This window comes from Neomonachus schauinslandi, chromosome 11 (assembly GCF_002201575.2).
Source record: "Neomonachus schauinslandi chromosome 11, ASM220157v2, whole genome shotgun sequence".
In the NCBI taxonomy this organism is placed as follows: Eukaryota; Metazoa; Chordata; class Mammalia; order Carnivora; family Phocidae; genus Neomonachus; species Neomonachus schauinslandi.
In genome coordinates this window covers 55,987,414-56,002,599 of record NC_058413.1, presented here as the reverse complement: position 1 = coordinate 56,002,599, position 15,186 = coordinate 55,987,414, and the positions used below count along the sequence as shown (strand labels likewise).

General features: G+C 35.3%; 1 protein-coding gene across 4 annotated transcripts in view; it reads right to left on the bottom strand.

The window, feature by feature from the left end:
• Positions 1–15,186, bottom strand: part of EMSY (EMSY transcriptional repressor, BRCA2 interacting) — an 89,234-nt gene that overhangs the window by 39,891 nt on the left and 34,157 nt on the right. For all 4 annotated transcript variants that reach the window (XM_044919218.1, XM_021704634.2, XM_021704635.2 and 1 more), the window contains one exon: positions 8,110–8,364. In XM_044919218.1, the coding sequence (XP_044775153.1) occupies positions 8,110–8,364 (255 nt within the window). The remainder of the gene's footprint in view (positions 1–8,109; positions 8,365–15,186) is intronic.

The following is a 15,186-nucleotide window of genomic DNA, read 5'->3' as shown; positions in this document are numbered from 1 at the left end:
AAAAGAAAGAACAGCAAGAAAAGAGAAGAAGAAATATTCAAAGAAATTGCTGAAAATGTCCTAAATTTATTTGAAAAGCAGTAACTTATACATTCAGGAAGCTCTATAAACTCCAAACAGAATAAACACAAAGAGATCTACAAACAGACACATCATACTAAAAATGCTAAAAGTCAAAAGCAACAGAAGAAATCTTGAAAGTAACAAGAAAAAACCAACTTATCACTTATAAAGGAACTGCATTAAGGTTAATAACTGACTTCTCAGCAGAAACTGTGGAGTTTAACAGGCATTAAGACAACTATTCCAAGTGTTCAAAGAAAAAAACTGCCAACCAAGAATCCAATATCCAGCAAAGCTATCTTTCAGAAATGAAGGCAAAATAAAGACTTTACCAGATAAACAAAAATAGAGGGAATCTGTTGCTAGTAACAATGTGTTGCCTTACAACAGACACTAAAGGAAGTTCTATGAAAAGGAGGAACAAGGAACAAAACTTTGATGTTCACTCTTGACAGTTATACTCAACATTTTACTAGAGACTCTAGTCAGGGAAATTAGGCAAGAAAAAGAAATACAAGGCATCCAGACTGTAACAGCAGAAATCATCTCTATTTGTAGATGACATGATCTTTTATATAGGAAATCCTAAGAAATTCACCTATAACTATTAGAGCTAAAAAACGAGTTCAGCAAAGGTACAGGGTATTAAATCAACACAAAAATCAGCTGCATTTGTATAAATTAGCAACGAATAATCCAAAAAATGATATTAACAATTTCATTTACAGTAGCTTCAAAAAAATACTTAGGAATAAATTTAACAAAAGAAGTGTAAAATTTATACTCCAGAAACCATACAACATTGTTGAAATAAATTAAAGAAGATCTAAATAAACGGGAAAACATCTCATGTTCATGGATCAAAAAATTTAACATTATTAAGATGGTAATACTCCTAAACTGACCTACAGATTCAATGCGATCCCTATCGGAATCTCAGTTGACTTCTTTATAGAAATTGATAAGCTGATTCCAAAATTCATATGGAATTGCAAGGGACCCAAATAGTCAAAACAATCCTTAAAAACAGAACAAGATAATAGCAATTACACTTCCTGGTTTCAAAACGTACTACAAATCAGTGGTAACCAAAACAATGCAGCACAGGCATATGGATACCCATACACATTAATGGAACAGAATTGAGAGTACAGAAACAAACCCACACATGTGGTTGACTGATTTTCAACAAGTTCAGCATCGGGGGTGGGAGGGGGGGAGATAGTCTTTTCAATAAATGGTACTGGAACAAATGGATAGCCATATGCAAAAGAATGAAATGGGAGGCTTACTTCACATCATAACAAAATTAACTCAAAATGGCTCAAAGACCTAAATTTAAGAGGTAAAACTATCAAACACTTAGAAAAAGACAAAGAGATAAATCTTTATGATCAGGGATTTGGTAAAAGATATTTAAATATGACACCAAAAGCATAAGCAACATTAGAAAAAATAAACTGGACATCACCAAAATGAAAAACTTTTGTAATAGGACATCATCAAGAAAGTGAAAAGACAACCAACAGAATGGCAGGAAATATCTGTAAATCACATCTCTAATAAGGGTTTAATATCTAAAATATATAAACTAAAAAAAACTACTACAACTCAGTGATAAAAAGACAACCCAATTTAAAAATGGACTAAGGATATAAATAAATATTTCTCCAAGGAGGATATAAAAAGGGCCAATAAGCACAGGAAAAGGTGTTTGACATCATTAGTCATCAGAAAAATGCAAATCAAAACCACAATGAAATACCACTTCACACAAACCAGGAGGGCTAGAATCGGAAAGTCAGAGAATAACAGGTGTTGGAAAGGAGGACGAGAAATTGGAACCCTCATACACTAATGGAGATGTAAAATGGTACAGTCATTTTGGAAAACAGTCTAGTAGTTTCTCAAACAATTATACATAGTTACCATACAGCTGAGCAATTCCAGTCCAAGGTATATACACAAGAGAACTGAATACCCAAAAACTTACACATGAATGCTTTCCACAGAATATACTTGTAACAGCCAACAGGTGGAAAAAATCCAAATGTATATCAATGGACAAATGGATAAACAAAACGTGAAATAGTATTTGGCCATAAAAAGGAATGAAGTACCAATACATGTATGTACCTTGAAAACACTGTTAAGTGAAAGAAACCAGTCACAAAAGACCACATATTACATGAGTCCATTCATATGAAAATCCAGAGACAGAAAGTAGATTAGTGGTTGCTTAGGGCTGGAGAGGCTGTCATAGGGAGCAGAGAATGATAACTAATGGTTACAGGGTTTCTTTTCGAAGTGATGAAAATGTTCTAAAATCAATGTGGCGATGGTCACACATATCTGTGAATATACTAAATACTACTGAACTGTACACTTTGAATGGTTATTTGAATGATAAATTATATCTTAATAAAGCTTTTTTTAAAAAAAAAATTCCAAGCATTTTTAAAAAGGAAAACATTACAATTCTTTCTTGAAAGCACACATAACATTAAACTAAAGCCTGACAAAGACTGTACACAAAAAGAAAACTACAGACCAACTTCCCAAGACTAGCAATACACAATCAATTCCTCATACTGGGATAAATTGCAAAATATTTAAATGTAAAAAATGTGAACTGTAACCTATAAATCTAGAAGCATTAAAGACTATACTGATAAATTCAACTATATAAAAACAAAAAAAGATCTACACAGCAGAAGTTCCCATAAATAAAGTGAACAACAGACAGATAAACGGGGAGGAAAATCTCTGCAAATCATGAAACACACACAAGGCTTGCTAATTATCCTGATATAATTAAAATTCCCAGAAATTGGTGAGAAAAATATCACAGTAGAAGTATGGACAATGAATACAGACTGCACACAAAAAATAAAATACAAAGGGCTCTCAAACATAAAGAGTGTTCAAACTCACTCTAGATAGAAATGAAAATAAAACAACACAGAGAAAATGAAATACTTAAGTATAAACGTAACAAAACATGTATAGGATTTGTACACTGAGAACTGTGAAACACTGATGAAAGTGAAAGAAGACCTAAATGAATGGAGTGCCACACTCTGTTCATGAACTGGGTAACTCAACACAATGTCAATTCTTCCTAAACTCATCTAGAAGCTTAATGCAATTCCTAGGAAAATCCCAGTAAAGTTTTACTACACACAGATACATTTAATCTTAAATTTATATAGAAAGGCAACAAAACTAGAATAGCTAAAATAATTTTGAAATAGAAAAATAAAGTGGAAGGAATCACTCTATCTACATTAGAGCTTCCTATATAGCTATTATAATCAAGACAGTATGGTACTAACAGAGAGACAGACACAAAGATCAATGGAACAAATGGAGTACCTAAAAATAAACCCACACAAATATGCCCAACTGATTTCTGACAAAGATGCCAAAGCAATTCAATAGAGTTTGATAGCCTTTTCAACAAAGGGTGCAAAAGCAATTACATCCACAGGCAAAAAAAAATTAACCTTGACCTAAACCTCACAATTATATAAAAATTCACTCAAAATAGATTATGACTTAGATAAAACTATAAAACTTTTAGAGAAAAAAACAGGAGAATAATGTTAAAACCTAGAGCTATGCAAAGTTCTTTGAACTGATACCAAAGACATGATCCATAAGAGGAAAAACTGATGATAAACTAGACTGAATCAAAATCTAGTATGAGTGAACAACCCAGAGCTACTAGTGGGACTTTATTACTAACATATTCCTCCTATAACTATGATGGTTAGACTTCTTAAAGCAGTCATGGCATAAGACTCTACAATTGAGGAACTTAAGACAGATGGGGAAAACAGGATTAGAAGACTGAGGTTTTTGAGTCAATCTAGAAAAGCTTTTCTAAGCATTTTCACATGGAATAAAAGAGAATCCAGACAATATAATAAATATATAATATCATATAGCCACACTAGATTTTGTATAATTAACTATACCTTGTGCTCACTAGAAATTTTTTAGTATCTCCTACCCTTGCTGTTCAAAAGAGATGATTAAAAATTCATTTTTGGAATAAGACAAGCATTACCCTGATACCAAAACCAGATAAAGACACCAGGAAAAAAAAAAAAAAGAACTATAGGCCAATATTTCTGATGAACATAGATGCAAAAATCCTCAACAAAATACTAGCAAACTGCATCCAACAATACATGAAAAAAATCATTCACCACCATCAAGTGGGATTTATTCCTGTTGCAAGAGTGATTCAAGATTTGCAAATCAATCAATGTGATACATCACATTAATAAGAGAAAGGATAAGAACCATATAATCATTTCAGTAGATGCAGAAAAGGCACTTGACAAAGTATAACATCCATTCATGGTAAAAGCCTTCAACAAAGGTTTAGAGGGAACATACGTCAACATATTAAAGACCATATATGAAAAACCCACAGCAAACATCATACTCAGTGGGGAAAAACTGAGAGCTTTTCCCCTAAGGTCAGGAACAAGGCAAGGATGTCTACTCTCACCACTTTTATCCAACATAGAAGTCCTAGCCACAGCAATCAGACAACAAAAAGAAACAAAAGGCATCTAAATCAGTAAGGAAGAAGTCAAACTTTCATTATTTGCAGATGACATGACACTCTATATAGAAAACCTGAAAGACTCCAAAAAAACCTGCTAGAACTAATATATGAAGTCGGTAAATTCACAGGATACAAAAAACACAGTAAATTCACAGGATACAAAAACAGAAATCTGTTGCATTTCTATACACCAATAATGAAGCTGCAAAAAAGAAATTAAGAAACAATCCCATTTATAATTGCACCCAAAACAACAAGATACCTAGGAATAAAACTAACCAAAGAGGTAAAAGAGCTATACTCTGAAAACTGTAAAACACTGATGAAATTGAAGATGACAGAAAGAAATGGAAAGACGTTCCATGTTCATGGATTGAAAGACCAAATATTGTTAAAATGTCTATACTACTCAAAGCAATCTACGCATTTAATCCAATCCCTATCAAAATACCACCAGCATTTTTCACAGAGCTAGGACAATCCTAAAATTTGTATGGAACCACAAAAGACCCTGAATAGCCAAAGCAATCGTGAAAAAGAAAAGCAAAGCTGGAGGCATCACAATTCCAGATTTCAAGTTATATTACAAAGCTGTAGATATCAAAACAGTACGGTACTGGCACAAAAATAGACATACAAATCAATGGAACAGAACAGAAAACTCAGAAATATACCCACAAATCAATTAATCTTTGACAAAGCAGGAAAGAATATCCAACGGGAAAAATACAGTCTCTTGAACAAATGGTATGGGGAAAACTGGGCAGCAATATGCAAAAGAATGAAACTCGACCACTTTCAGGGTCCTGGGTGGCTCAGTCGGTTAAACATCTGCCTTCAGCTCAGGTCATGATCCTGGGTCCTGGGATTGAGCCCTGCATCAGGTTCCCTGCTCAGTGGGGAGCCTGGCTCTCCCTCTGTCCCCCGCTGGTGCTCTCTCTCTCTCTCTCTCTCTATCTCAAATAAATAAATAAAATCTTAAAAAAAAAAAAAAAAAGAAAGAAAAAGAAACCGGACCACTTTCTTACACCATACACAAAAATAAATTCAAATGGATTACAGACCTAAATGTGAGACCTGAAACCATAAAAATCCTAGAAGGGAACACAGGTAGTAACTTCTCTGACATTGGTTGTAACAATTTTTTTCTAGATATGTCTCCTGAAGCAAGGGAAACAAAAAGCAAAAATAAACTTGGGGACTACATCAAAATAACAGGCTTCTACATAGTGACAGTGAAGGAAACATCAACAAAACTAAAAGCTATGGAATGGGAGAAGATATTTGCAAATGACATATCTGATAAAGGGTTAATATCCAAAATATATAAAGAACTTATAAAACTCAACACCTAAAAAACAAATAATCCAATTAAAAAAAGGACAGAAGACACGAACAGACATTTCTCCAAAAAAAGACATTCAGATGGCCAACAGACACATGAAAAGATGCTCATCATCACTTATTCTCAAGGAAATGCAAATCCAAACTACAATGAGATATCACCTCACACCTGCCAGAATGGCTAAAATCAAAAACATAAGAAAGAATTGTTGGCAAGGACCCTCATGCACTGTTGGTTGGGAATGTAAACTGGTGTAGCCACTGTGGAAGACAGTATGGAGGTTTCTCAGAAAGTTAAAAATAGAACTACCCTATGATGTAACAATCGCACTATTGGGTATATTTACCCAGAGAATATAAAAGCACTAATTTGAAGGGATACATGCACCTCTATGTTTACTGCAGCATTATTTTCAATAGCTAAACTATGGAAGCAGCCAAAGTGTCCATTGATAGATGAATGGAGAAGGAAGATGTTGTGTGTGTGTGTGTGTGTGTGTACACAATGGAATATTACTCAGCCATAAAGAAGAATGAAATCTGGCCATTTACAACAACATGAATGGAGCTAAAGAATATAATGCAAAATAAGTCAGTTGGAGAAAGACAAATAATGTAGGGTTTCACTGAAATGTGGAATTTAAGAAACAAAACAAATGAGCAAAGGGAAAGAGAGAGACAGAGGGAGAGAGAGAGAGAAACTTAGAAACAGACTCTTAACTATAGAGAACAAACTGATGGTTACCAGAAGGGAGGTGGGTGGGGGGGATGGGTTAAATAGGTGATGGGGATTAAGGGGTGCACTTGTTGTGATGAGCACCAGGTGATAAGTGGAATTGTAGAACCACTATATTGTACACCTGAAACTAATACAACACTGTTTGTTAACTAACGAATTAAAATAAAAACTAAAAAGAAAGAAAGAAATCCTGTCATTTGCAACAATGTGAATGGACCCTGAGGGTATCATGTTAAGTGAAGTAAGACAGAGAAAGACACATACTGAATGATCTCACTTACATGTAGAATCTTTAAAAAAACAAACAAAAAAAGGACTCACAGATACAAAGAATATTGATGTTTGCCAGAGGCAGGTGGTGGAGGGCTGGCCAAAATGGGTAAAGGTGGTCAGAAGGTATAAACTTCCAGTTATAAGATAAATAAATCCTGAGCATGTAACCTACAGTATGGTGACTATAGTTAACAATACTGTACTATATTTGAAAGTTGCTTAGAGAATAAATCTTAAAAGTTCTCATCACAGAAAATGAAATGTTACTATGTGTAATAATGGATGTTAACTAAATTTATTGTAATCATTTTGAAATATATAAAGAAATCATTATGTTGTACACCTATAAGTAATACAATGTTTGAGATATGTCAGTCATATCTCAAAACTAGTAATAAAATGTTCCTATCAAAAAACAAATCTGAAAATGTCAGCATCTTCAAATGCTTCTTTTACCACCAAATAAAGTCCAGACTCATTGGAGGAAGAAAAAAAGCCATTTCCATTTCTTAAAGATATTAAGTATATTGAGAGTCTTTTTAATTTCCCTGTGTTTGAACCCCCATCCTACTTGCTTTTCTATTCAATACTTTTATGATTCAGTAACTTACACTAATTGACTCCTACTTCTGAGTTCCCACTGTGCTAGAGATGCTTTCAATAAACTCCTAAATTATTATTCCACAAACTTCTTCATTGTACACAATGTCTTACAATCTTAGCACCTCTGCTCATACAATTTTATGCCAAATTCATAATATAGCATTCTAACATAAAACTCTCCAGACTAATTTTTCGACTGCCTACTTTCTATAACCCCAATGCATCCAGAGTATAATTTTAAAATCTGGGTTTGCTTCCTCAGCTTCCTTATCTCCCTGGAGAGTTCATTGAAAATAACTGTTCCTGCTGAGCAAATTGCTTTTTTTCTCATTTCTATTCCCAAGCTCCAGTTCTTTATATAAGTATTTCAAACAGGAGACTCTCAAAACATATTTTGGAATTAAAATTCTGGTGCTTGAGGGAACTGTATATCCATATACACTCACAGTCTTCAGAGAAGTAGTGACTAAGGAAGAATTACATCTTATAAACATTTTCCAGTTACCTGACTCCTGTTTGATTTGAATGGTAGGCTTGATACCAGGTGGCAAAGGAGATTGCTGAGGCTGTTGCTGATGAGATACTGGAGCAGGTTGGGCCACCTGTTGCTGGGTCTGTTGCTGCACTTGATGTAACTGCTGCTTAGGAGACTGTTGATGCTGTTTAGGAAACTGTGCAAGAATCTGAGTTGGGGCACCTACTAAACTTTTGGGGGAAGGAAGTCTGGTTGATGCCATTTTGATCGCTGATGTAGATACGCCTGTAGAAGAGTAGGGGGAAAGAATTTAATAGTAAAGCACAGTTGAAGCTACTTCTTGTAGTAGATGATAAAGACTAGGTAAATCAATAAAAACAATGATTAAGCACCTATTAAATGTCATACATAATATGTGGTATTTACATATTTGACATACAGTCCTCCAACTTTGCAAGGAAGGTATCATTGCTCTCACACTCAAAAAAATTGATTTTCCCTTGGTGAAAGTTAAGAGTGAAAGATAAAATAACAGGAAGGATACTCACTTGTCTCTCAATAAATTTTCTGTTGGAAAATACAGGTTCTAAATGTGAATAATATAAGAACACAGCAAACTAAGTTTTGAATCTTATTTGTAATACATTTTTGAAATATTACTTTTTAGGTTCCAATAAGTCAATTTATATAAGTCAAGGAAAATATTTCACACTGAAACATTCATCTTTTGAACTATTCAGCATGGCAAAGTAGCTTTTCTAGATCTCATTTCTGATGATCTATAAATTAAAGTCATTTCTTGAGAACTCTAACTGGGTCACTAAGTAACCTGTGAAAAATTACAAGTGGGCATACTCAATACATCCATAGCAAGACAATTCTAATGACATATGGAATTAAGACACTGCTTCTCAGGGCAATGCTAATATTAGCAGCATGCATAGGTAAGGAGTACCAGTAACTTCCACTAAAGATGTACGAGTTTGAGAGAAATTCTCCCCTCTCCCAGATATTTCCTCAGTAATTTTCTTATAATTCTTCAATAACAAAACAGGACTATTATCTATAAATGATTTAATTTACCTAACAACCTGGAATATAACTCATCAACTTTTTGAGCACTGCTGAAATGAAATGAAACTCATAAATTAATAGCTCAATTGTCAAATTCTTAGACTATTTCATACCTTCTTCTTCCATAACCTTCATTATGAACAATTACATTGCATTATAGAAAAAATTTTAAACAATATCACATTCCTATCTAAAATGTTCTGGAGAATGATAAAGATGGAAAAGAAACCTTGAGAAGTCATTCTGATTCCCAGGGGCCTCAGCTCCCCCATCTGTTGAATTTTCCTTGCCCTATAGGTCTCTAAGGGTTGCTGTGTGGATCAGGTAAAATCACAGACTGAGGACTACTTTGAGAGACAAAAGGTGTAATCAGAATCACCGGGAGGGCTTACCCACATTACCTACACATTCTCTCACCTCACCCAAACCCAACCCTCTCCAAATACTAGTATTTGACATGTCTGTGTTATACTGCTTAGTTGTGCTGAACAAGATTATCTCTGGAGCCCCGTTTGGCACCAACATTTTATGACTCAATGAATATAAAGTTTTATACAAGTGAAAGATACTATTTTTAAACGATTTAAAAGCTCTAACCTTTATACTAAATTTATAATGAATTCCTGCATTGAGATAAACTCTGTACATGGTAAACTCCCTCTGTTCTCCAAATAGTTTTTTACAGTAAAAGTATGTGATGTAAAAGCAGTCAGGATAACTTTAGAATCTGAGAAGTATGTCCAAATCATGCCTTCAACATATAAACACATTAACAGCTGTATGATCTGACTGAAGTACTTAACCTGACTATTTGTTCATTCAGTAAAAATTTACTGAGCACGAACTTTATGCTAGATCCTTGGGAAACTATATTGTATCCATGAAACTGTCCTTACCCTCAGAAAGGTTACAAGAGAATATAATCAAATGATTATACAAATCTATTATTACAAACTGTAATGAAAGCTATTTTTGTTTTAACAAGTGAAAGGTCCTCTTCCTTTTGCCCTTTGTTTCCCAAACAATTCAGCACTAAAGTTGTCAGCTGGTGCAAAGCAAGATGAACAACTAGGCAGCTAAACAGAAGAGTGGCTTAGCATGAAATGTCAGAGCCCACTGCAGAAACAGGGCTAGCATGGAAATCAGAGTAAGATGAGGAGGGTGTCCATGCTGGGAAACTCAGGAGACAGCACACATGTAGAGTTACAGCCCAAGTAAGACAGAGAGGAGTTCCATGAGTGTGAGCTACCTAACAGAGAGTCTCAAAGCTTGAGCAGAATGTCTACTGGAAGGGGTGGCTAAGGTAGTATCAGAATCCAAAAGAAATGAAAAGGCCTTCTGGGTGGGAGGGCAGCCTGTCACAGGTGTTAGAGCTGAGAAGGGTGAGACTGGCATCCATGCAGAAGGGTGATGTGGGGAGAGTGTCAGAGACAGGTGGGGTGACGCAGGAGTCTGCAGGATGTCAGAGCCTGAGTGGAGTGAGAAAGGCATCTGCATGGAGATGGGGGCAAGAGCAACAACAACAGACTGGTTGCATACCGGGGAACTGATAAAATAAGTAAATAAAAGATAATGGAAGTTAGGTTTTTCACTATTGAAGAAGGGAATGGAGAAAACTAGAGTTGTTTGATTGAAATTAGATACATGAGTATGAACCCACAGTTTTCATTATATAGAAATAAACATAGATATAAATATGTGTGCGTATAAATATACACACATAACATAGCAGTAGAATACCTAGCACCCAGATTCTAGCTAATTATTACTTTCCACTAAAAGGAATCAGGGTTCCTTGGGAAAATGGCTGATCCCAGGGCTAGAGTAGGAAAAGTACAAGATGAGCTTGGTAAATATAAAAGAATTTTTACTCCTCTTTTGTTATGTCTTTAACAGGAAATTGACTGTTTAAAGCAAAAATAATAGCAGTGCAATGTGGAGTTTGTAACGCATAGAATTAAAATGAAGGACAACCATAGCACAGGATGAGAGAGAGAAAACAGAAGAGTACTATTGGAAGATTCTAACACAATATGGGAAGTGGTATATTACTTCAAGACAGACTGCTACAAATTAAAAACGCATAATGTAAGCTCTAGAGCTGAGTTCTCAACCAAGGGCAGCTTGCCCCTTCCTACTTCCAGCGGTGGCAATCACTGGAGACATTTTTCATTGTCACGACAGGGGCTATAGCTACCAGTATCTAGTAATAGGCAGAGGTGAGAAATGCTATTAAATGTCCTATAATATGCAGGTTAGCCCCTCATAGCAAATAATTATCTGGCCCAAAATGTCCATACGTGAAGGTTGAAACCCAACTCTAGAACTATTTCAAAAGTATAAAAAAAAGTATACACACACACACACACACACACACAGCTAAGAAGCCTGTAAGAAGCCAGTGGAAGAGATAAAATGAAATTCTTTTTTTGAAAAAATCAATAAATCCAGGAGATGAGAAAAGAGGGAAAAGGAAACAAAGAACAGAGAGGATAAATAAAAAACAATTATCAAGATAGTAGAACTTGAATTCAATCATACTGATAATTACATTAAATGTAAATAGACTCAGTAATTCAATTAAAAGGCAGAGATGGTCACGGATTTTAAAAAAGTAAGCCTTAACTATATAATGTTCATAAGAGATACATTTTATTTATTTTTTTTTTAAAGATTTTATTTTTAAGTAACCTCTATACCCAACGTGGGGCTCAAACTTACAACTCCAAGATCGAGTCGCATGCTCTACTGACTGAGCCAGCCAGGTGCCCCAAGAGATGCATCTTAAACACAAAGGACAGATGGGTTAAAAGTAAAAGGATGAAAAAAGATATATCATGCAAACACTAATTATAAGAAAGCTGTATGGGGCGCCTGGGTGGCTCAGTCATTAAGTGTCTGCCTTCGGCTCAGGTCATGATCCCAGGATCTTGGGATCGAGCCCCGCATCGGGCTCCCTGCTCAGCCAGGAGTCTGCTTCTCCCTCTCCCACTCCCCTTACTTGTGTTCCTTCTCTAGCTGTCTCTCTCTCTCTGTCAAATAAATAAATAAAATTAAATAAAATCTTTAAAAAAAAAAGAAAGAAAGAAAGTTGGATGGCTACATTAATATCAGAAAAGGTAGACATTAAAACAAGAAGTATTACCAGAGGAAAAAAGCAATGCTTTATAAAAAGGACGTGACTTCATCAAGAAGAAACAAAAGTCAACTATACTTCACTAATAAAAAAATTTTTTTAAAAAGACAACAATCCTAAATGTGCATGCACCCAATAAAAGAGATCAAAATACATGAGACAAAAACTGACAGTGTTGAAAAGAGAAATGCACAAGGCCGCAGTGATAGTTGGGAGATTTTTACACTCCTCTCTCAGTAACTGATATTACAAGTAGACCAAAAAAAAAGATTAAAAAAAGGTATTTGAACAATTCTATTAACCAATTTAACCTCACTGATAGGTACAAGACCAAATTAAAAAATCAATTCTTCTAAAACCATTTACTAAATAACCTAATGCAGCATATACTCTTAGTTGCTTGGTTAATTTTCTTTCTCCTCTGCCTTTTGTCCTTTCTAACAAAAACCCATTTTCTCCCCTCAAAAGGATCCACCTCCCTGGGTACTACCATTTATTTTTTGGAGGGCCCCAAATCAGCCCTAGAGGGCAATTTCCAACTGATCTAAGCCAGTCATGATGGCTCCATTCCTCTTGCCAGGGACTAATTTAGGTTGGGTTTATGACACAGTTGTGGCCAACAAGACACAAGATCCTTCTCCTGGGAACTTCTGGGAAAGGTATTCTCTTTCCTAAGAGAGACTCACAAAAGGGGACTGTCTCTTCTTCCTGTGCCCGTTGTCATATCTGGATGCAATACATGAAATTGTTGCACTCATCCTGCAACCATGATGTGAGCTACCTCAGAAAAAAGCTGACACACCAAGGAAAGCCTAGAAGAAACTTCTTGATGGCTCCAGTGAGCTACTATTTAACTTAATTGGACTTCTCTGCTTCCGGACTTTTGGTTTTATGAGATAATAAATTTTCTTATTAAAAACAAATTGCTCAGTCAGATTTATGTAAAGTTATTCAATTACTTATCGAATTTGCAATTCAAGTTATATATTAATAACCCAGGGCTCCATAACAATCAAACATCTGAATGCCAAAAGAATATAGGCTACAGTGAATACCACTGAAGCAAACATAATAGGCCATATTTGGAGAAATTAAATACAGTTCAGGCTACATTGGTAATTCTGAATAAACATGAACTACTTGGAGTTTTAACATGAGCCCCAAGGAAAGAATGAAGCCCAAAACACATTAAAAAAAAAAAAGTCATATAAGTGAAGGGGAAAGAAGATCTGTAACTGTAAGAATATTACCTGTGTTTTGTCTTATAGAGATTAAAGGAAAAAACCAGGTATTAAACAACTGACTGGTTAAACAGTATGCCATTCAAAAATTTTCTTAATCTTAGAAATTATACTCCCTCCCCCCAATTTTTGTAAACAGGAGGAACAAAGACTTCATAGTGGACACATACTAGTAAAATATTCTAAGATGATATAGTTCAGGAACTAAAATATAACTTTTAGCAACCTCTACTAAAAAAACTCCATCCCTCGGGGTGCCTGGGTGGCTCAGTTGGTTAAGTGTCTGCCTCTGGCTCAGGTCATGACCCCAGGGGTCTTGGGATCAAGCCCCACGTGGGGCTCCCTGCTCAGTGGGGAGCCTGCTTCTCCCTCTCATTCTCCCTCTGTGCTCTCTGTCAAATAAGTAAATAAAATCTTAAAAAAAAAAAAAAATTCATGGAGTACTTATTAAAAAAAAAAATTCCAACCCTCTGATTTGGTAATCCTGCTGCTGAGAGCCAGTACTAAGAAAAGAGAGGGCTCAATTAAATTCACAAAGATGTTTGCTATAGGTAAATCTATAATATCAAAATCGAGAAATACTCTAAATACCCAACTTTGAGAGAATTTAATAAGCTGCAATAGTAATAGAAATATTAAATAGCATTGCAAATAATTAGGGTAATTTAGAAAAATAGAATGTTTTATGAAAAAGTATGATACCAAATGGAATATGGGTTTTTTATTCCAAATACATAAAAAGGCATTAATACATAAAATGGAAAGTGCTATTGTGATACAGTGGTGGGATTACTGATGGGCTTTTGTTCTCTACAATTATTTAATACTTTAAGGTTTTAAAAAATTTAGGTGCTAAATGAGGACCACATTTGAACTGACAGGGTTGGGGGATTTAATAAGGGAAGGATTTCATGAAACAGAAATGGAAAATGGGAACTGCATTCAGGGAGAGCCTAAAGAAAATCAATATAGTAAAGAGAACAGTATTTAGTGGATACAATTGAAAGCAATATGTAACTCAGGTTGAAGTAGGGTCAAGGAGGGAAAATAAAAGGTCAGTGGAAGACAGACTCAGTATTGGGTAAATAATTCATGACATCCACAAAAGAATATAAGGAGAAGAATGACATGAAAGAAAATTTTTCTCACCGAAATATGAGAAAAGACAATGGCAACAGGATTTATCTGAGAAATAGGTAGAATAAAAAGTAGAAAGGTCACGGTAATCAACCTGTGTAATGAACAATAGCCTATTATCTGGCTTATGAGGAACAGGAAGAGTCACACAGATTTAAGAGATAACAAAAAAAGCTATGCTATCTACAGGGGGAAAAAGGGGAGGAATCAAATATGAAGCAGTCATCTTTTTTTTTTTTTTTTAGATTTTATTTATTTATTTGACAGAGACAGCGAGAGAGGGAACACAAGCTGGAGGAGCAGTGGAAGCAGGCTTCACATGGAGCAGGGAGCCTGATGCGGGGGCTCGATCCCAGGACCCTGAGCTCGCTACCCGAGCTGAAGGCAGACACTTAACGACTGAGCCACCCAGGCACCCCATGAAGCAGTCATCTAATAAACAATTTCCTTCTATGCACATAAAGCACATTTCAACTACCACCTTCCTTTTGTATTACCAGCACCAGACCTACAACCACC